The sequence below is a fragment of the Brachypodium distachyon genome, chromosome 1, assembly GCF_000005505.3.
Source record: "Brachypodium distachyon strain Bd21 chromosome 1, Brachypodium_distachyon_v3.0, whole genome shotgun sequence".
NCBI lineage: Eukaryota > Viridiplantae > Streptophyta > Magnoliopsida > Poales > Poaceae > Brachypodium > Brachypodium distachyon.
In genome coordinates this window covers 60,556,626-60,578,248 of record NC_016131.3, presented here as the reverse complement: position 1 = coordinate 60,578,248, position 21,623 = coordinate 60,556,626, and the positions used below count along the sequence as shown (strand labels likewise).

The following is a 21,623-nucleotide window of genomic DNA, read 5'->3' as shown; positions in this document are numbered from 1 at the left end:
TTTGCTCGATTTACGATCCGTTTTCACGATTAGCTTTGTCTTGACATGATCTTCAAAACTAGACCACATATTGCTATGTTTCGGCAAAAAAATAAATCGCGTTAAAAGTTGCCTACCAATAATATATGAAGTTGCCAACCTGTTACTAACAAGTTACCACGAGATAAGTTCATACAAAATGTGAGGATAACTTATGAATTCAACTTACCAACCCAGTAATATATGAAGTTGTCACCCCTAATAATGACAAGTTAACATGGTAACTTCATACAAAATATTTTGGCAATTTATGAACTGAAGTTGCCACCCGGTGACGAACTTAGTTATCATTTAATAATAAATGAAGTCACCAGACGGTGATAAATGAAGTTACCATTTGTGTTAACTATGAGTTACCACATGGCAACTTCTTTCAAAATAGGATGGTAACTTCAAACGAAATAGGGTGGTGACTTATGAATAAAGTTACCATCTAATAATTTAAGAAACTGTCACCTTGTTGGTAGCAAGTTAAGACAAGTTATTTCAAAATAGGATGGTAACTTTTGCATTATTTCTCGGTAACTTAAGAGTTCAAAAAAGTTTGTTGAAACATACCAAAATGGGATCTAATTCGAAGCACCCGTCGATATGAAGACAACGGTGAAAACAAATTGTGAAACGGACAAACGAGATGCGCTACAAAACATTCTAAACCTTGAAAATGAACCAATACAAATGCTCCCAAATACTTACTAATGCATGATGCACACATGTACAAACACCCACTGTAGTGTGCAAGCTGACACAAACATTAATCACGGCAACACATGCATGCGTGTGAAGAAGGGCGCAAGACCATACGCGCGCGGAGATGAACGTGCGTCGTGCGCGCGTTATGATTTGGGTTTATTCTGGGTTCTCATGATACAATCGTTTGGACAGGTTATCGTAAGGTAGTTTTTTTAAAGAAGATACTTTGTAGCAAATGTGAATTTCCTTGAGCAAGCTAAAACGTAACAACCACCTTCTGACACTTTGTACTGCCTCGTCTTGTTTTAAATGGTCAAATACCGGAGAAGGTGCCAGGCTCTAAAATGACAAAGAAGACAGGTTGGACTGAGTACTTACCATACTTGCTTATATTCCAAGCAAGCATTGATCCACTGCTGGTCTGCTGCAGCCTTGAGAAGGAAAATGTTCCTAGAGTCTCGTAGTGCCATCTTCTTTCCGGTTCAGTTGCCGGGCCCTTGAGAAGTTTTTGCTTACCGCTGGTGCTAAGCATTGTGCAGTTGACAGCTGTGTACCTCTCTGGCTTCCTGCTTTGGCGAGCGAGTGCTCATAAAAGGAGATAATGAGTAGAGGGAGCGAGCACATCCAGCTCCTCTGAAGGTTCCAATGGCACTTCCATAAGCCATCAAGGCACATATTGGTTCCCTTCCATCTGAAGTTAATTCCAGTAGTTCTTGTTGTTGCAAACTCGCCGGTGGTATGGGTGGCACCTTGGAGTACATGACTGGACTGTTAGGCGGTAGAAATCATCATGGCGTCAAGAGCAACGAAAGGAGGCAGCTGCAGACTGTTGAGCTCAAGGTTAGGATGGATTGTGAAGGGTGTGAGCTCAAGGTGAAGAATGCCCTCTCTTCCCTGAAAGGTTCTAACTTCTAACCCTTGTTCAATCATGCAAACCAGATGACACCTTTAAATCTATAAGCAGAAATATATTGTACTGTAAGAATTGAGCTCCATATTGATTGATCCTGCATTGTTGTTTGGCCTGGGTTAATTCTTGCATGTTTAATTTCAGGCCTTGAATCGGTGCGCATAAACAGGAAGCAGCAGAAGGTGACGGTGAAGGGTCGCGTGGAGGCCGGCAAGGTGCTCAAGAAGGCGCAGTCCACCGGCAAGAAGGCCGAGCTGTGGCCCTGCACCACGGTGAGCATGCCCTACGTTGCTGCTTCGTATGACAGGCGGGCCCCGCCTGGCCATGTCAGGAGGGTGGAGCCCACCGCAATGCCCTATGTGTCCTCGAGCCACGTCAGCAGGCCAGAAGACCGGCTGACCGACATGTTCAACGATGACAACCCCAACGCCTGCTCCGTCATGTGACTGAAATGAACAAGAGACAGAAATGCCCGCACCATCATTTTACCTCCGTCCTTGCTTCTGTTCTGCATGTTGTCCAATTGACACGATTGGTTATGTGATTAACTCAACTCAAGAGGCAGAACCGCAGCACACTATAGTAGTAATACATACCTGATAATCGGCATTTGTGGGCGCGCGGGCGCACACATATTCACCTGCCTTGCCGTTCCTTTTGTTTTTTCTATCCCTTTTCCTTTTCTGCCGACATGATAAGTGTCCAAACACCAAGTGTCATGCTTATGAAATGCTCTATTGGCAAGACAAGGTTCCGTAAAGAAAACATATTTCTGGTTATTCTCTGTTCTTGCCCTTTTCTGGTTATCAATTTACCCAAGAGCACAACCCCTAAACGATGAACACCGCTCTTACGCAACGGGAGCTTGGACGAGCAACATCAAACGGACGAAAGCCAACATAGGGAACGGCGAACACATGTGGAACTGTGGGAAACAAATTTCTGCAACACACCAAAACGTATTTTCAGCGGATAAGATGCTCGGAAGCATACTGTCATACGCATCCTGACGCATGAGACACACATTATTCAGCATTCTATGAAATTTGAATGCATATAAAGATATCCAAGCGATGATAAAAACACAGAACAAGATACTGTGGAGTACTGTTTCCATTTTCATTTATGCGGCAAAGTTTTGTGGCTTACAAACAAAGCTCAAAGGGGCTTGCGCAAACTCTCATCTGGAATTTCACAGTGAGCACAGCAGACACGCTAGCTATGTGAATTTCAACAATTTGATCATCTCAGTAAATGTTATTGTCAAACACCCAGGGCTCATGCTGGAACAGCTCACGGCCATTCATTTGCACTGCTCCTGAAGCTATATCTGCGGCTCTCTTCTGAGCTGCTTCAGCTTTCTGTGCAGCCTCCTCTGCATCCTGATGTACAATACAGACAAGGATGCTACTCAGATATGGAAAACACAAATTAGCCAAAAAATGGATCGTAATAAAGATAGGTTAGTCCGTTAATGAACAAACCATCGCAATGGGGCATTTAACATAAAAAAAGAGATGATCATCACTTAACACAACAGACCAGTCCTCCCCAATTTTTATTCAGTCAGAATGTAACATGTGCTTTATTATCCAAAGAATGCTTGCCACAAAAGGGAATTCAGAATTGATCTGATAAAAGTCAAGATTGACGAAGATACTAACCAACAAGAACACAAATTTGGAATATGTACAAATATTTCATAATATAAGTTCACACGAATACTTGTATGAAGTAATCATAAACAATTACACCACATTCTTGCAAAGAAGTTATGCACTTTTAACTTATATCAAAAAAGAATATGGTGAAAATATGGTGCTCAGCAACATCTAGCAACAACTTTTATATGACGTACTTATACTAAAGCAACTTTCTGTTTGAGCAAGCAACATCCACAATAATCTGAACATCCACAAGCGTACTAATATTAAAGAACTCCTCAAACTCAAAATTACAGGTTGCATCCCGCAAAAAAAAAAAAAATTTAAATTATCGGTCCATGAACAGATATGGATATTGGAACTCTCTAAGATACTGATCATCAGATGTTCAGATTGTGGAAGTGGAACACTACAAGCAAAACAAAATGCAGAAGTGTATTTCTCCCTTTACTGAACAGCTGATATCGTTTCATGAGTAACTATGCATGAACAATGGAGTTGTACAACCGCGCGTTTAGAGAACAAGTGCTCGCTAGAAATTAAGACAAACAATTGAAAAGCACAAATACATCTATAATTGAACAAAAACAGCCTGCATAGCTCAGGAGTCAGGAAGCTACCCAGGGACCATAACATTAAAAAATATTTCCACGCTCTTCCTACAACTAGCCTAACAAACAAAGAAAAGCAACAATCTGGTATCCATTGGGCAAAACACCAAAAAGCTCACAATTTTGCAGTTTACGGCTCAAGCAGATTGATTCAACACAATGAAGATGCATATAGTATCATCTAAGGGCATGTACAACCATGTTCCTTGGAGGGGCATTTAGCACAGTAAAACTGCAACAAATTTGCAGTTCACCACTCAAGCAGATCGACTCAAATAGATGAAGATAAATAGGAGTATATCATATCATATAAGGGGATGTACAAACATTTTCCCCGGAGAGGCATTTAGCACAATAAAACTGTCTCTTCTTGTCATGTACTAGGACAGATACGGTGCTAAATGTGTAGCGTGAGTGTTAAGTACACACTTATTATGGATTGGAGGGAGTACTTTTCCGAGTCAAGGTAGTTTTGGAAATTGACATTTTCTCCAAAGTAACACATGGAACCTCAATTCCTTCAAAAGTCTGTTGCTTGAAATAAAAAAAATACTATGAAAGTATATCCTGTGATGGATCTAGTAATATCAATTTACTGTTGTGGATGTTGCTAATTCTTTCTATGTTGGTGATTAAACCTAAAAGAGTAAACTGACTTCGGATCTTTTCTTTAAGGAACTTACTTCGATTCTAAAACTACTCATTTGGGATTAACAAGGGAGCGACTAATCTAATTAACAGATAATAGAAAATTGCTTGCACTATACGAGATGGCCCTCACATGTGTCCTGAATGATATGGCTATATTCATAAGCTTTAATCGTCAATGTGCAGATACAAACCCGGAGGATGGAAATCAAACAAAGAATTTACAACCCATCGGTCCAATTCTAAACTTCATACGTACACGCGCAAAGGGGAAACCCCCAAAACATAGGACGCCTGCCACCCAAAATCAAACAAAATCACCTCATAGTAAAACGGTAAAACCCGACAAAATCACCCATATTAGAGCGTGCATCCAGACTATTGCGACGAGCCCACAGATCGAGAGTAATTTCCCTCGTTTAGAAAAGGGGAAACCCCCCAAAATCACAACACACTTGACTAGTCTGACGGATGGTCAGGAAAGCAAGGAAAGCGCAGGCGTACATAGATGGCGACATGCAGAGAAGAGAGAACCTTTTAGGTTAGTGAAACAGAGGCAGACCTTTCGCTGCTTCCAGGAGAGGAACTGGGCTGCGGTGATGGGCGGCGCCATGGCCGCAGTTGCGGGCGGGCCGGCGGTGGATTCGGGCCGCGGCTGCTTACTGCCGGCCTCGCCTTCTGCCCCCATCACGAGAACCTGAGAAGCTCCTTTCACCGGAAACGAAAGTACCCCCTGTAGTAGGTAGTAGCTTCTCGATTTTTTGTCCAAATCTATCTTTACCGCATCCTTCATAAATATAACATGCTTTGGTTTTATCTAAATTAAACAAAAACAAAAATAAATATAAATTCGCAAAAAAAATCTAAATGTGAGATGCTTTGGTTTTGTTTAAATTTTGTCAAAATCTATTGATAGATACAACTCTAAATTAGTTTTACTAAATTCGTCATGATACACATTCAAAGTATACTTATTTTTTTAGGAAAAAGTATACTTATTTGACATTGCACATATTGGTGTATTTTTCTACAAAATTTAAGAAAATTGACTTACGATAACGATGAAATATCTTATATGTCGAAACTAAGGCACTTATACTATGTCGAAACTAAGGCACTCCCTCTGAATCGGAGAGAATAGTACATATTAACTTGTAGTTGGTTATACGTTTGGTCAAGAAAACTAGCAATTGCATGGACCCAAAGAGCCGGATTGCTTTTCATCTGTACCAACCAACCTCTTGGCTTCCACGTCCCGGATCCATAGCTGCAAAGGGTTAGGGTTAGTGCCGCCGCTGCGACTTCTCTCGCCGTATGTCTGCTCCCGAGGAAGAAATCCAAGATGAACTCCAATTTGGAGTTGGTCGGTAAGAAGAGAAAAGCTAGCCTACAAACCCTTGAAGAAAAATAATGATAAGGAAATATGTTGGAAGTCATTTCTTACTCTCCATTCGACCTCGAGGTTTTTATAGTTTAGTACAAATAGGTACACTAACTGAACTGAAAGCACTGAGACACAGTAACAGTGCGGTAAAAATGCCTGACAATCGTCGATCTACTATCTTGAACGAGACCGTTGGATCTTCATTAAGCTTCTCCGAACCCGTATGCTAAGTCCGAAGAATTCAACACTAGATAGTTGTCGGAAAAAAAACTATCCCAATATATTTATACTTTATATACTGAGACTAGCCCTCCTTTGTGCCCATACATGGTGTTGCAGGAGTTGTTGCACAAACAAATATCTTCAATTAGCCTAAAAAAATATCTTCAGACTATACCTGGGCAAACCTCGGGCCGGGCCGGGCTTCATAAAAGCCCGACGGTCAAACCTGAAGCCCAAGCCCGGCCCGGCCCGGCCCGAAACCCCGAAAATATGCCATTTAAGTATTAAAATAATTGTTTTTGAAATAAATAAATTATTTTTATACCCATCTTTCCTAAGAATTACGTTTTTTTGTCATTTCGGGTTTTTTGTCAGCCTTTCGGGCTGGGCTTGGGACTGGAAACTAAAGCCCGAGCCCGGCCTGGGACGTCGGGCTTCAGGCCGCGCCGGCCACCCATGCCCAGGTATGCTTCAGACTAAAACTTTGTCAAGGATTAGATCAAAGTCTGTCTGTTCTCCCTTTTGGAAGGTCTTGGGCAAGTCAAAGATTTTTTTTTCTCTTCTAAATAGTATTTCCTCCGATCCTAAATTCTTGTCTCAAATTTATCCAAATATGAACGTATAAGCGTCTAGATACATGTAATATTTCGTCAAGAATTTAGGATCCGAGCTAATATCAATGAATTGAATACTTGTTTTTGAGAGGATTCACGGCTCGGTGACATGCCCCTATCCAATAGTAACGAAACCATCATTACATATCGTTGTGTAGCGGAAAGACATTTTCGTGGTTCATGTTCTATCATATGTTTCGTTTAACATTGGTTTTATACAAGCCTTAACCGGTAGTAAATGGATGGCTTGGCCCCTGGTTACATTTAGTCTAGAGATTAATGCAGATAATCTCTTTGGCGACGGTCCGTGCGACGCGGACGATTCGTTCGACGCGTGCGCGAGCAGGGGCCCACCTCCTCGTCTCTTTCTCTAATTGCCCACGCAGGGACTGCTCTTCCATCTCCCTTTTCCTCTCCCGTTTCCTCTCTCCCGAACCTCCTTCTTCTTCTTGACCAGGCAAGCGGGGCAGGCGAGTCGGAGCCGGCGATGCCGCGGCCGGCCGCGGCGGATACGGCGAGGGCGAGTCGGGACCGAGCCGGAGACGGCGATCGACGCAGCGGCTAGCCGTGGCGGCGATGGTGAGGGCGAGGCCTAGATCGAGCCGCAGCGGCGGCGACGCGGCCGGCCGCGGCGACGACGGCGGAGGCGAGGAGGTGACGGTGGAGAGGAGGTAAACCCCGACGACCTGACTTAGGGTTGAGCGGGGGGGGGGGGGGGCTGTGGGCCGGCGTCGGAGAAGACCACGGGATCCCCGGGCTTAGAGGGATGGCCGGGCGGCGGCGGACCGGCGGTGGTGGCGGCTGGGGTAGGGCGGGGCGGCAAGGCGGCGCAGTAGCGCCGCCGACCGCGGGTGGCGGCAGGCAGCCGGTTGGGCTGGGCTAGCCGGCGGATCGCACGGCGGCGGCTCTCTTTCGCACAGTGGCACCTGGTCGGAACTGGGGTGTTAAGACTGGTCGTCCGCCAACCAGCCTCCCCTAGATTAATCGTCTCGGACCGATTAATCGTCCTTGCTAATCCCTACTCAACCGAGAAGTTACCAATTACCGATTTCTCGAACAATATCATCTTGAGCAATATCACGAATATGTTTAAGCAATTGAATATGTTTAAGAATTGCTTGAACGATGCTAACAAGACAACAAAGACTCATTCATGTGGGGTTTCAACTATGTTGGGATATTTGGAATTGCAGAAACAACGATGTTCTTAACAAATCTTATGCATTTCTTGCATGTTATTCAATACGACACGTGTTGAGTCTACTTGTGATCCTACCTTCTTCATGTGTGTCAACAGGAGAGTATGGATACTGGAGCAAACCGACGAAAGGGTTGTTGCACGAGCTTTCTTCTTCAAAATAGATGACACTTTACTAACAGAATACATTGACGTTTAGCCAATTCTGTTTACACATTTTTCGTTGTTGACTTTTGTATGCTCGGATAAAATTAATTGTCGCAGATTTAGTATAAAATTGTACTCCTTCCGTCCAACAAAGAATGTCTTAACTTTGATTAAATTTGGATGCATCTATACACTAAGTCACGTCTATATACGTTCAAATTTTGACAAACTTGAGACATCTTTTTGTTGGACGAATGGAGTACTAGATCAACGGCCAGTAATATGGTTGGAGAGAGTAATAAAAATTGGATTTTTGCATCAGTAAGTAATATGTTGGAGAGAGTAATAAAAATTGGATTTTTGCATCAGTAGCAGGGGCTTAAAAGTCAAAACAAAGAAAAGCCGGGGCTTAAAAACAGAAAAAAAAGAGGATAGCTCATGGCTGGAAGAGGGGGAGACGAGGAAGGGTTCCTTTCCCCACGAGCTGCTGCGTCAGGTCTGCTATTACTCCGAAAAAAAAGAGAGAGTAGTCTTCCGCTATAAAAAACGACCCCGACACCTCTGCCTCTTGCCGTCCGTCCAGCTCCCCGCGTCCCAAGCCCAACCCCACCAGGCAGCAGCACACTCCAGTACCGTCCAGTCCTCTCGCACTAGCCATGGCTCTCGCCGGCGCCGCCACCATCCTGCTCCTCGTCTTGGCGCTCGCCGCCGCCGCTTCCGCGGCCACCCCAGCCCCGGCGCCGGCGGTGGACTGCCAGGAGGCGTTCCTGGCCCTCAGCGACTGCCTCGACTACGTGCAGCCCGGCAGCAGCACGGCGCGGCCGGGCAAGACCTGCTGCGGGGAGGTGAAGACCGCCGTCAGCAACCCCGGCATCGTCGACTGCCTCTGCGCCGCCATAGCCTCCAAACAGGTGCAGCTGCCGGTCAACATGACCCGGGTGCTCGCCCTCCCCGCCGCTTGCGGCGGATCCAACGCAGTCTTCAGCAAGTGCCACGGTGAGCCTCTGGCTCTGCCTGCCTGCCCCCTTCTTCTTTCTTCGCCCGGGTTTTGCACTTTTGCACCGTAGGAAGTTAGTAGTATTACCGTGCCTGATACCTAAAATTCCCATTTCCGCATCAAGAAATCAAGCCTAAATTCGGTCTGTTTTTACCGGGGTGTTTTCGCCTCCTCGATTTGTAGTTGGGTTTTAATACTATGGAAGAATCTTAATTTGTGTTTGAAATGTTTGGTTGGATTTTTAACCCCTTTATTTCCCCCCCTTTTCTTTGGCTGCAGTTATGCCGGGTGGTGCTCCTACTGAAGGTAACGCTCCTCTCTAGTCTACACATCATCATCATTGTCTCTATGTTACTCCGTTTGCTGTGTGCCCGTTTCTACGTTTTGTTGCCTTGTTTTCATACTGTGGTGTGCATCTGACTCGGTGGTAGGCTAGAAGGATATACATGATTTGATCTCGCAGCAAAATTATCACGATGAACTGACAAAATTTCGTGTGGTTGTGAAATTGAAGTGAAAAATCTTCATTCTAGTTTCTCCGACAGAAGTAAACTTAATTTCGGTTCAGTAAAACTTTGACTGATTAATTTTGTCAGTTGTTACAAAAGAAGAAGAGTTGTATTTCTACTAAAATACGAATAAGTCTAATCCAAAAGTGAAAATGAAAAGCATTGTTCTTCCACAAGAATGTTTTTTTTCCTTGGTTCACAAAAATAGAATGGCCGCCGACCGCCCTAGTGTTCTTTGTATCTTTGCGAGAGCGATTGCATGTGCACTCTGACTCTCTGAGCAGCCAAAAGATGCGTCGGACAAGAGCATATAAGCTAAAAGAAACTTTTTTCGAAGAAAGAAAACTACACTAGAGCTATAAGAAACTTTGACGAGCAGTGTCACGTGCTCTGCACTTGCGCACACAAGCCCATACATACGTGTGACCCAGCGATTGCCGTTCTTCGGAAGCACAGGCGCGCTGAAATTTCCTAGGAGTTGTTCTTCTGGCAGAAATAAGAAATGGTTTATTTTCGCGGTAAAAAAATGGTTTATTTCTCTCTTTCTTGTGAGGAAGAACTGGTGAATTTTAGCAACCTCCAGTCTATACTTCGATGAAAAGATGTTTACCTAAAAAATTAAGAAAAAGATGTGGCCGTAGTACGCTAACTACTTAATTCCTAGAGATGTGTAAACTGTCGTGGCTACCGTAGTCACGGGAGGCACAGGTAGTAAACCAAATCTTGAACCAAGTCACGGGAGGCTGCAAGTCGCAATCGCCAAAATTCAGAAAAATATAAAGAAAAAGGACAGTAGGCAGACAACATTTAGCTGGTCCACGGTGCGGAGAAGGGCATCCAAGGCCATGCAATGGGTGATGAATCTTGGTTAGATCTGTGAGACCGAAATTTGTGGTGTTGATGTGTTGCCAGTTGCCACTACTCCCACTAGAAGCCGCGCAATGCTGCCGGTCCACGTCGTTGCGGTGAACAAAGACGTCCATTTCCGGTCGTATATATGTGGTGTTTGATCTTGTGTAGTTTCATGTCAAGAGTGTGTGCACTGGCAAAGCTGACAATCCCTGGATTTCAGTTGTCCTGTTGTTAGCGATCGGTTCTTCTGAGGCACAGTGGTTCTCCTGTCGTACGATTGTAGCCAACTGCCGTCGTTGGAACTCTGTGAATTGCAGAGATCGTGAGAAGCTAATAGTTGTTGCTCTCGTTTTATCTGCTATCAAGTATCAAGCTGGTCCTTTTGTCCTTGCAGCACCTGCACCTTCACCATCTGCCGGGGGGCCATCCAGCAGCGGCGGCGCGACTGGTTCTCCACCAAAGGCCGCCGCGACGCGCTCTCCGGTCATGGCGACCCTCCTCGTGGCAACCGTGGCGGCTCCGCTGCTCGCCTTCTATTACCTCTGAGGACTGATCTATCAGCCTCGCATGCATCTGATGCATGTTGTGTCCTCCAGACTTTGTGACTCTTGTGACATGAGCTGTTGCGCCTTTTGTGGCCGTAATCTGAATTTACCCTGTTCGTCGGAACAGGCTTTGTGTGTTACTGTTACCAGGATTTGCTGTGCCCTTAATTCAGTAGTAGTACCACTATTCGATACTTGCATGTTATGACAGTTTGCTGAAATAATTCGGGATGTGGCAGTGTAACGGATCGCAGAGGTGGAATAGCACGTCGGCTTGTTTGGTGCGATGAGCCGTTGTGTTGGCCAAACCCACCAAGGCCCGCGTTAGATGCCAGGCTAACAATTTTCTGGCCCGTTGGACCGACCGGCCGGTTTTTCGGTAGTGTTGCTTGGTGTTCCAGGATTCTTCTTTGGTTCTTCCTACTACCTATTACCTCCAAAAAAGAAAAACTGCATTGCATAGGAAAACTTACAACACAAACGATCCGGGAATTTCCCCTTCCAAGCCCTAGCCGCTGGGACTATTCCAATCAGCGTTTTTTCTTCCTGTTAGGCATCGGTGACGAGGGAACCAACGTCTGTCTGCAGTTTGCCTACCTTCTTTGTGAGGTTTTGTGTCCTCGCGATGGCGTCTTGGGGGAGGAGGCGACGGCGTATGGAATAATAGTCTTCCGGCTCCATCCTCTTTTTGGTGTAGTTAACACGATCTACTCCATGGATCTCGCGGTTTGTTTTTTTCGTTATTTTGGTCTTCTTTCTAGTTGGTTCGGCGACGAATCAGCAGATCGACAACCTGCCTTGCAAGGGGTGTGTCCCCGGCCAGAGTGCGTTCAACGATATTAGGTTCTCATCGGTTGCGGTGAGCAACTCATGTGGCTATTTAAAACCTATAAGGTTAGTCCAGCTTGTGCGGTTTTGATCTTCTGCAATTTCATCACCGAACACATGGAAAGTTTTCAAGATACCGATAACGGATCAAGAGTTATTTACTTCAAAGAATCTAATGTAACCTTTAGTTTCATTAGGATTTTTTGTTGTTGGTTTTCATTTTAATTTCTATTACTTGTACTTTATTTATTGAATCAATAAAGTAAGATGTTTCTAAAAAAAAAACACTACCTATTACCTCCAAAGGAGTTGATGCCTGCAACTGCAATAGTTCGTTCCAGGAGAAAAAGAGAGGAAGATGCAAAGGCCCCTTGTCGAGGAGAGGAGGACAAATCTTTGGCCACCGGTGGACTGTTATGTTTCCTGGGTTCGATTTAACTAATTTAGGTGCTTGACCTAGTGCTCTGAGCTGCAAATGACCATTCGATCGCAATATTGCATCGAGAGCGAAAAGTATGCTGTATGCAGCGTTGAGAATGGCAGATGTATGAGCTAGCTGCGCACATATGCCAGAGACTCATTCCTCGAGTGTCAACCAATTCGCATATTATCATCTTACCCCCCAGCTAACGTACGTCCATATCCCTGGTGAGATCTCATGGCACGTACGCACGCACACAAAGATATTGATAAAAATTAAGGACGGTGTCCGGTAGTCCCATGCATGCGCAGGATGCCGCGTGCGACCGTTGGATTAACAGTCAGCAATCGAGGTTTAGAAATGGTATCCGCAAGGAGAACGACGGGTTAAATTACTACTTGTACTTCCAGAAGTTTAACGAACAATGACACGATAGGCTGGCTAGGCACGTAGGAGTAGGTGGACTGCTTTGGATAATAATCAAGGTTAAGAGGTGTAGAGAGAGACTAGCTCGAGAGGTGGACGATGGATTTAATTAATTAGGTGGATAACGGGACGCGCGGGGCAATAGTTACTCCAATCAGCTCGCGACACTCGCCAGGCCCATACCCCCCCAGTCCCACGTTTTAATCCGCACATAGAATTATCCATCGATTCCGTCGCCATTTCTATCGCTATCTGTCATAAACACAGTAACATCCGAGCTACCATCAAGCTACGCAGCCGATGTCTCAAGAGTCTAAGAGGTCGAAATCGATCCGTCCGGATCCGACCGACCAAAGTTAATTTACTAGGCTTAAGCCGCTGACCCACTCCACGGCTTCGCGTCCGGCCGCGCTAGCTAGCTGCTTGATCAGGAAACGACCGACCGCGACGTGACGGAATTCCATGGACGCATACTTTTAGCTTATACTCCATTGCTCCGTAGCAAATTAAAACGGGTAAGGAGACTAGGAAACCGTCGGTTGATCAGGTGCTCGCCACGGCCACACAAACAGGCGCGTGCGCGTGGCCCATCCATCGGCTTTGGCCGGTCGACTTGCAGCTCCGATCCCTCGCTGCAGTTTTAACTGACGGACGGCACGTTTCCCGTTACCGAGTACCGACGGCCGGCTGGGCGACGTGAGACACGTAGTACAGCTGAGACAGAGAGCGAGGGACGTTTGGCTGTGTTTGCATGTAGTAGTGCATGAGGCTGCCACGTGTTGGATCGCGTCTGCTGAGTCGCCCGGGTCGAGGGCTGCCACGTGGTTTCAAGATCAAGAAAGCGTGGATGGCGGCCTCTCCCGACACGAGCAAACGTCAAATCTCGTGGGGGCCACACCAAGCTTTCACATCTCACTCCCTCGCTTCTCTTCCCCCCCGCGTTTTCTCGAGTCCAAGAGAACCCGCCAACCCGGTAGACTCTGGTGGAATTCATTTTGAATTTTGGGACGAACTTGTTTGGTTGGTACGAAATTAGCCGCAAAAATTCAATCTCGAATTACATGGAATTGCATTATAACTAACTCCAATTGCGCTCCAAAAGCCATAATTTTTATAGAATTGTTTCTCATTCTGCAAATCCATTTGGTAGGCAAACATGATTTTTGAACAAGAAATTCAAATTCAACCAAATGAAATCTTATCAAAAATTGGATTTCATTTCTACCAAATGAAATGAAACGATGGTTAGTGAACGGGCTGTAATAAGAACCACCTCATGTCGAATTCAGGATTTGGCCGTCTGTCATAAACCGATTGTTTGATGACGATTGGAATTTGAGGATAAACATTGCGCCATAAAATAGTGCGACAAAAAATACCAATACGAGAGGCGGTGACAATTATTTTGTATGTATACAATACCGTGTGTGAAAGATCGAGTACGTCACAGGAGGGGTGAATGTGACCAATTTTACGTTTTCTTCAAAAATGAAGACTGAAGATTGAAGACAGTCACAGTACTTCAATGACAGAAATTTAACTTAGCAAGTTTTAGAGTTGCAGGGGAATGAAGAAAGATGAACAAGTTTATAGCAGTAGCAGTCAAGACAAGAACAGCAAGAACAAATGTACTTCAACAGAAAATACAGGAGTGAGGAACGATATCACCAGAACACGAAGGCACAATCCTACGTCTCCGTTGAGGGGGCTGAGTCACACAAGACTCGCGGACACACAAGTCCACCCAAACTTCCTGAGCTAAAACCTAAGTCTCGCCTAGTTACTCGTGGTAGATCTTGAGGTTATCTCCGAACCTTCACAGACTGGGTGATGGCGAATCACAAGTTTCGATTGCTCTTCAACACTGACTACTAGCCGTCTAGGTGATACCAATCACCAAGAGTAATAAGTTTCAAGTGGTCGGTTAGAGAGGGGATCCCATTCTTCACGCTCAGTTCAGGTCTAAGGGTTTTGTTGGGTGTACTTCAAAACATTTCCTTCAAGATCACCACCGAATCCGGTCGGAGTGGGTCGGCTTATATAGTCTCGGCCTACGCCGATCTAGCCGTTGTGACCCGCTGGATAAAGTGATCCCTGAGACTCCAGTTCACACTTTATCTCTTTGTCTCACAACGGTTAGATTACGTGGTCAAAACATAAAGCGACAAAGATTTTCAAACACATTTGAAATCAGAGTGAAGACTTCACGCAGAAGTTTATGTGAAGTCTGGAATGCTTCATTCTTCACTCTGACGAAAAACACTCACACAAAAAGATTTTCGTCTAAGCTGAACATGAAAAATAAGGTTTCACCTAAACCGGCTTCACACTTCAAACCCCCCTTAATAATACGACGTTCCTATACTTAAGTGAAAAAAAGCTACGGAAAGACTTATGAAGAAAGCTACGCTTCACCGTTCTTTTCCGTTTTTCACTGAGTTTTTCATACTTCAAGCCATTACATGTACTTCAATTTTTAGGGGTCGTCGATGCTGGCTAAACCAATTTTTCTGAGGAACTAAAACCTGAAACACTCCGTGTAACTCATTAGTTCCTCAACCATTTTATCATCATTCATTAAAACACATATAGGGACAAGGTTTCTCTTTCAGGATGCAAATGCGATTAGTTTCATCGTCTCACATGTATATCTCCTAGTAGTTATGTTTGATGATATCAAGGATGTGTTCTTGCCGTCATCCGCCACTAATTGTGTTGATCGTGAGCTCCGCATTGAGTTTTTTTTGTCAAAAATTTAATTTTCATGATCTAGCTAGGGGTACAACATTCATGCAAGGTTGGAGTTTGCTTCTTTCTCAGAATATATCCAAACTTGTGATTTTGTGGTGCCGAATGATGAAACGTAAACCTGCACTCACTTCTCTAGTTACGAGCACGACAGATCAATGGTGCTCGTTCAACCCCTACAGCTATTAGATAATATATTTTATAAATCAAATTTTAAATATTGAGGGAATAAAGATATTTTAAAGAAAATATAAACGAGTTGCTATTTGCTAACTTAAATTGTGACGATGTACGTTTTAAAAGGTGGACTCTCGCTTGGTCAATCCAATCGAATGGGCCCAAAATTCTACTAGATAGGCATGGTGATGTCGTGTCGTGGCAAGAGTAAGGAAGGCGCGAATTTGGTGGTGACAGGCGGACACCCGCGGGAACCATGCAACGCGACGTGTGGTGCCGTCAGAGCCATGCGCCACGGGCGGGCCTCGCAACCACGACAGCTCCGCTACCCACAACGCCCGCCGTCTCTACGCAGACGGCGGCCACCACCATGCCGTTAACGCCGCCTATATAAGCACCCGGGAAGGTACGATTTAACCTTGGACCTTCCATCCATCACGCTCCCCTGCTCTGCTTCCACAGCCACGCAATCTCTTGGTTCGGGTTCTTCTGAATTTTCGTCTTTTGGTTGCTCGATTCGGGTCTTCTCCAAACTCCGAGTCTGCCCGGCCGTGGGGGCCAAGGGTGATGGCGCACGACTTGCAAGACGACTTGGAACTCGCCGGCGATTACGACTTTGAGTTCGCCGATGCCGGCAGCGACGGGCTCCAAACCTCCGGCGGCGCTCCCAACATGGTATGGTGCTTCCTCTCTCTCTTGTTTCACCTGCTGTCTAGACGATCTCAGTTGGTAACCTGATAAGAGTAGAGAGTCAACTACGAACGCTAGCTGTTCCCCGAGTTCAGAATTCACAGCAAATGGGCCACAGCAGAGCTTCTGTTTGCTCTGCAGCCAGTGGATCGAGTGAAAGCGTTCAAGCCTCATCTAAGATTATTATTATTCCTTTTCGATGGTAGGATATGCAGATGGATGATACTTCAGCCGTGGAGTACAGACAAGGGAAAGACATGCAGGGGATACCCTGGGAAAGGTTGAACTACACGAGGGATCAGTACCGTCAGATGAGGCTGAAACAATACAAGAACTATGAGAGCCTCAACAGGCCGCGAGATGGACTACACAAGGTGATCTCCCCTGCTATTTTTTCTATTGTCATTTGGTATCTTTTTTGTCAGGAATTAACTCATTAGTTGGTTTCTAGGAATGCCAACGAGTGGAGAGAAAAGACACGTTCTATGATTTCCACTTGAATACAAGACATGTCAAACCAACTGTGGTGCACTTCCAGGTACGGATTTTCTTGGACATCATCTCTCTCAGATAGATAACTCGCATGCATATGAGAACTGCTACCTGCATAAAGTTGTTGTTGGATTGGCTTAGCTTATTTTCTTTTATATTTTCGCCGCAAAGTATAAAGTTGTTGCACCGATATACTCGATACTCGCATGCATATTTTCACGTGCCTATGGGAACTGGCATCTGCGTACAGTGGTCTGATTACTTTAGCTGTTTCCCTTCATATTCTTTTACCACGAACCCCCCATATTTGTTTCCATGGAAATTCAGAAAATTTCTAGTGTAGGACTCGCTATTTGCTTTTTCAGTTGCCGATTACTAGTCTGACCATGCACACGGCTCCCAAATTTGAGCTATTGTGTGATGCAGAGCCAGAGGGCCTCTGTTCATGATTTCGTTGTTGTGTAGCCGTTGGGCTCGCTGTAAGGTGACTAGCAGGGATGGATTACTTGTACACATAACCCTCTTTGACACTGTTTTCTGGGGTGAAGGTTTCTTCCCTAATCAAAGTTGGACATGTTCAGTCATCTGGACACTTGTAAAGTAGGTCACATCAACAGAATTTATCTGTGAAATTTTAGATTTGGACAAATTTAATTTTTCTAGTTGACAAATTTCAACTTACTTATAAAAAAGGAAGGCTCTAAATTGGCATGCTTAGAAGAAAAGCGTGTATGGTTGTTATTTTATCTTCTTTTTGCGGGGAATCGTCCGGTTGTTAATTGTGCTTGAAATTCTTTGCGCTGTGTGGTTGTGTGGCTGGGTTAACGGCCCTGAAATTTTCATACCGTTTTGTATTCTATTTTATTTAGTGAAGTTCATTTTGCCATTCATGCTGCTTGTGTGTGTACATGCATAACATTTGTTGCAGGTCACGTGACAGACCGGGTCAATATCTCCTAAGCTGGAGTTGTAGTTTTGGGGCCAGCAATTAACCGGTGATAATAGGACAGCTGCAGTGCCCCTCGTTCCACATCAGTTCTGCAAGTAGGCGGATGGGCATCTTCAGCAGGCGACGCTACCATGCAATATGGTATGACGGGGTGGTGTACGACAGGCAAACAAGTTGGATAAATCTCCATGAATTCCCTTTTGCAGGTTGCACGCGAGAAGAGGATTAGTAAAATTATTTCGTTCATTGTTAATAATTAACTACTAGTTATATTTTTCCTATATTTTTTGGTTATACCGTTCTGTAATGTGATGTGGAAAGGGTGTGCAAATATGTTCCATCAGCTCGTGTTAATCGTTAGTAGGACTAGGCCGTTTATTATTCTTGTGTGGCAACGCTTATATGAAGTGACATGTTCACCTGGAGATTCAAGCTGTGGGGTTCAGACTACAGCTGACAGTTTATATTGCCTTTGAGACAGTACTGGTTTCATATTTGCAGAGCTCTAGCCCCTTGCTGTCCTAAAGGCCTAAAGGATCACTAGCTTGACAATAGCATCTGATAATTTCAGTTAAAAATCATTTTTAGCAAAAGCTCTTTGTGTGTTCTCCCTCACTGAAACTTCTTGTTTGCTGTCGAAACTCGTAAACCTACTAGAATCATCATCTGGTTGCTACATAAGTAAATTAAACCAGGTCATGACATGTGCGCTCTGGTTTTAACGGGAACAAGCTAAATCTAACGTGGTAAACCACCTGGTTTTAACGGGAACAAGCTGCTGACTTGCAACAGTTCTGTCACAAATGCACTGACCATGTCTTGCAACATCTGCAGCTGAGGAACCTCCTGTGGGCTACTTCCAAGCATGACGTGTACGTGATGCAGAACTACTCCGTGATGCATTGGTCGTCGCTTCTCAGGAGAGGAAAAGAAGTGCTCAATGTTGCAGGCCAGGTTGCTCCAACTCAGGTAACCCTCCACGCCACGATACGGTGATGAGCGGAAGCTTCAGGATATGTGCATCAGTTTCTAAGTTCTAAACCATGCTGTTACTGTGCGCAGGATGTCCGGGGAGCTCGGCCGTTGTCGAGGGTGCAGATCAGCACCATGGCAGTGAAAGACAACCTCGTGGCGGCTGGTGGTTTCCATGGAGAGCTCATCTGCAAGGTATGACCTGGAGTACGCAGCCTCTTCCGTGCAGTGTCAGACTCAGACCTGTGGATGTTGTTCCGAATCTTCTTACCTGACGGTTCTGTCTTTGTGTCTGTTAGCATGTTGATCAACCCGGAGTCGCGTTCTGCACAAATCTGACGGGCAACAAGAATTCCATCACCAACGCCGTCGATATCTACCGATCACCAAAGTAAGCAGACCAACTATGTTCCCAATATGATTATGAAGCATGTCATAGAAACAGATTTGGCAATTGGATTCGTATCTTATCTTTGTGGTGACGCAGTGGCGCTACCCGGGTGATGGCTGCCAACAACGACTGCGTTGTTAGGGCTTTTGATACCGAGAAGTTCAGCCTCCTCACCCAGTTCCCTTTCCCATGGTCGGTCAATGTGAGTGTCTAGCTATCTGTGCACCGTTGAACCTGCTGCTGGTTCCTCATCTCATGGAATTGACTGTGCAGAACACGTCCGTGAGCCCCGACGGGAAGGCACTCGCAGTCCTCGGTGATAGCTCCGACTGCCTGATCGCCGATTCCCAGTCCGGAAAGGTAAATACACAAGATGTGTACAATTTGTTCGCAGATTCTGAACTGCACGTTACAGTCTGCTCTCCCTCTCGTTGCTGTCTGCTCACCGTTGTTTGTGATATCGGCCAGGAAATCGCGACCCTGCGGGGGCATCTGGACTACTCCTTCTCGTCGGCGTGGCACCCGGACGGGCGCGTGCTGGCGACGGGGAACCAGGACAGGACGTGCCGGCTGTGGGACGTGCGCAACACGTCGCAGTCGCTGGCGGTGCTCCAAGGGAGGATCGGCTCCATCAGGGGCCTGGAGTTCTCGCCGGACGGGCGGTTCCTGGCCGCGGCGGAGCCCGCCGACTTCGTGCACGTCTGCGACGTCTCCGCGGGTTACGCGCGCGCGCAGGAGATCGGCATCTTCGGGGAGATCGCGGGCGTGTCCTTCAGCCCGGACGACGGTGCCCAGGCGCTCTTCGTGGGCGTCGCGGACCGGACCTACGGCGGCCTGCTCGAGTTCCGCAGGCGCCGCACGCACGGCTACTACCTCGATTGCTATCTATGAGGCGGGGCGCCGGGGCCGTGTACTGCCACGAGTTACGTACGAGTACGTATGGAAGAGTGGGAGCTAAGCTACCGCGGCCTGGATTTCGCCATTTTTGTCGCCGTGGAATTGCAGGCCGGGTGTTCCAGCAGGTGTTGTGTACCTGTTTCTGTTCGGCTAGGAGCATCTTCCATTTTCTGGGGTTTTTTAGATGGAGTACCCGCTTTCTTGTAGTATGTGTTAGGTTAAACCTAACCGTGTATGTAATGTATGTATCCATGTATATATCGTGAAGGACATCAGCCTTGAAACGTTTCCAAAATATGTCCAGCGGTTGATGCGGTGTGAACTGAAAAGCGTGTTGTGCAGTGCGAGGTTGGTATTACCGTCTGTTCGTTCTTCTTTCTTTCTGGGGTTCGAATGGCCCAGCCTGTGTTAAAAAAAAAGGCCCATCCTTATGGGCTGACACTTCTTGACCCTCCTAGCGGAACAGAGACATAGGGCGGAGCTGAACACAAACTGGTTTGACATAGGCCGGAGCTGAACACAAACCGGTTGAAGCCGGAAGAAGCTTCTGACTGCTGTTCGTTGTAGCTGGATGGAAGCCGAATGTCTGAAATCTCTTGTTTGCTGCAAATTTTGATTAAGTGTTGAGTTTGCTTATCTAAATGCAAATGACGGGTTTAAAAGTTGTTTTCAACGTAAAATACCTAAAAAAATTACATGATTTATCTGAAAAATTGTGTGTTTTGACTAAATTTAGTTTGAATTGTTTGATTTCAAATGGTACATATAGTATTCAACTTTGGCGGAGTCCATAATTTGGGCTGACACTTCTTGGGCCTCCAAGCGGAAAGAGACATAAGAGACATCGTAGCTTTATCAGCGGGCTGGCCTGCTTCCTTTTACCCATTTCAATTTTTTTTCGAAGATCCTTTTACCCATTTCATGTTTTGTAAGCCTTTCGTCTTGTCCTACCCACCATTGTAGGGAAGTGCTGCACCACACAAGACAAACAAGCTCCCCTCTCATCACCTGAAAATGTTTGTTTCGGCGACGGGCAATGGCCAATTGACCACCACAATTTGTATTGGTTGGGTCGGTGAATTGGCTGGGGTTACGATTGTCAATGTCACTCGTCTAGAAGACAGATACAAGATTTTTGGGCTTGTTTTGTCAAAAAAATTGGGCTTGATGTGTACTCACTCCGTTTCATAATTTTTGTCGAAATATTACATGTATCTAAACGTTTTATAGAATACATACATCCATTTTTGGACAATTTGAGACAATAATTATGAAACAGAAGGAGTATTTTTTTCGTTGCGGAATCTTGATGTGTACTAGCGATGTATATGCCGACAATGGTGCATGAGCATCGTCATTTATAGGTTCTCCGGTGGTTCTCTGTCCTTTTTTTTATACCTTTTGTCTTCTTTATCTTGTTATAGTACTGTTATGACTGCATTTTTTTCGGCTTCTAGAACTGACTTCTTTCAGAAGTTACCTTCACCCAACACTGCCTAGAGAAACTGCTCTCCAAATTTGGTTGGGCTTCAAACTGGTTTAGGCTAATCTAATTTGAAAGAACTAAATTTTGATGGTGGCTTCTAGTGAAAACTAGAA

General features: G+C 45.3%; 4 protein-coding genes across 7 annotated transcripts; 3 read left to right on the top strand and 1 right to left on the bottom strand.

Annotated features, from left to right (window-relative positions):
• Positions 1-1,243: 1,243 nt before the first annotated feature.
• LOC100830454 (heavy-metal associated domain protein) lies at positions 1,244-2,421 on the top strand. The gene is made up of 2 exons (XM_003557761.4): positions 1,244-1,633; positions 1,787-2,421. Exons 1-2 carry the CDS (start codon positions 1,471-1,473, stop codon positions 2,086-2,088), a joined length of 465 nt encoding a protein of 154 aa, XP_003557809.1. The 5' UTR covers positions 1,244-1,470; the 3' UTR covers positions 2,089-2,421.
• A 295-nt stretch (positions 2,422-2,716) lies between these two features.
• On the bottom strand, positions 2,717-5,335 carry LOC100830142 (zinc finger CCCH domain-containing protein 15 homolog). The gene is made up of 2 exons (XM_003557760.3): positions 5,128-5,335; positions 2,717-3,024 (listed from the first exon to the last, which is right to left on the bottom strand). The coding sequence occupies exons 1-2, from the start codon at positions 5,251-5,253 to the stop codon at positions 2,890-2,892; spliced, it is 261 nt and encodes an 86-aa protein (XP_003557808.1). The 5' UTR covers positions 5,254-5,335; the 3' UTR covers positions 2,717-2,889.
• Positions 5,336-8,391: 3,056 nt separating this feature from the next.
• LOC100829835 (non-specific lipid transfer protein-like 1) lies at positions 8,392-11,262 on the top strand. The gene is made up of 3 exons (XM_003557759.4): positions 8,392-9,126; positions 9,407-9,433; positions 10,883-11,262. The coding sequence occupies exons 1-3, from the start codon at positions 8,787-8,789 to the stop codon at positions 11,032-11,034; spliced, it is 519 nt and encodes a 172-aa protein (XP_003557807.1). The 5' UTR covers positions 8,392-8,786; the 3' UTR covers positions 11,035-11,262.
• A 4,776-nt stretch (positions 11,263-16,038) lies between these two features.
• Positions 16,039-20,365, top strand: LOC100829527 (uncharacterized WD repeat-containing protein C2A9.03). Of its 4 annotated transcripts, none has more exons than XM_010230253.3 (9): positions 16,039-16,308; positions 16,539-16,697; positions 16,775-16,861; positions 18,599-18,733; positions 18,827-18,931; positions 19,036-19,127; positions 19,224-19,329; positions 19,401-19,487; positions 19,596-20,365. In XM_010230253.3, the coding sequence occupies exons 1-9, from the start codon at positions 16,201-16,203 to the stop codon at positions 20,016-20,018; spliced, it is 1,302 nt and encodes a 433-aa protein (XP_010228555.1). In that variant the 5' UTR covers positions 16,039-16,200; the 3' UTR covers positions 20,019-20,365. The 4 variants fall into 4 exon arrangements, with proteins under 4 accessions (XP_010228555.1, XP_003557806.1, XP_024312765.1 ...); XM_003557758.4 differs by having other exon boundaries at positions 16,530-16,697; XM_024456997.1 differs by lacking the exons at positions 16,039-16,308; positions 16,539-16,697; positions 16,775-16,861 and adding an exon at positions 16,894-17,905.
• Positions 20,366-21,623: the final 1,258 nt, after the last annotated feature.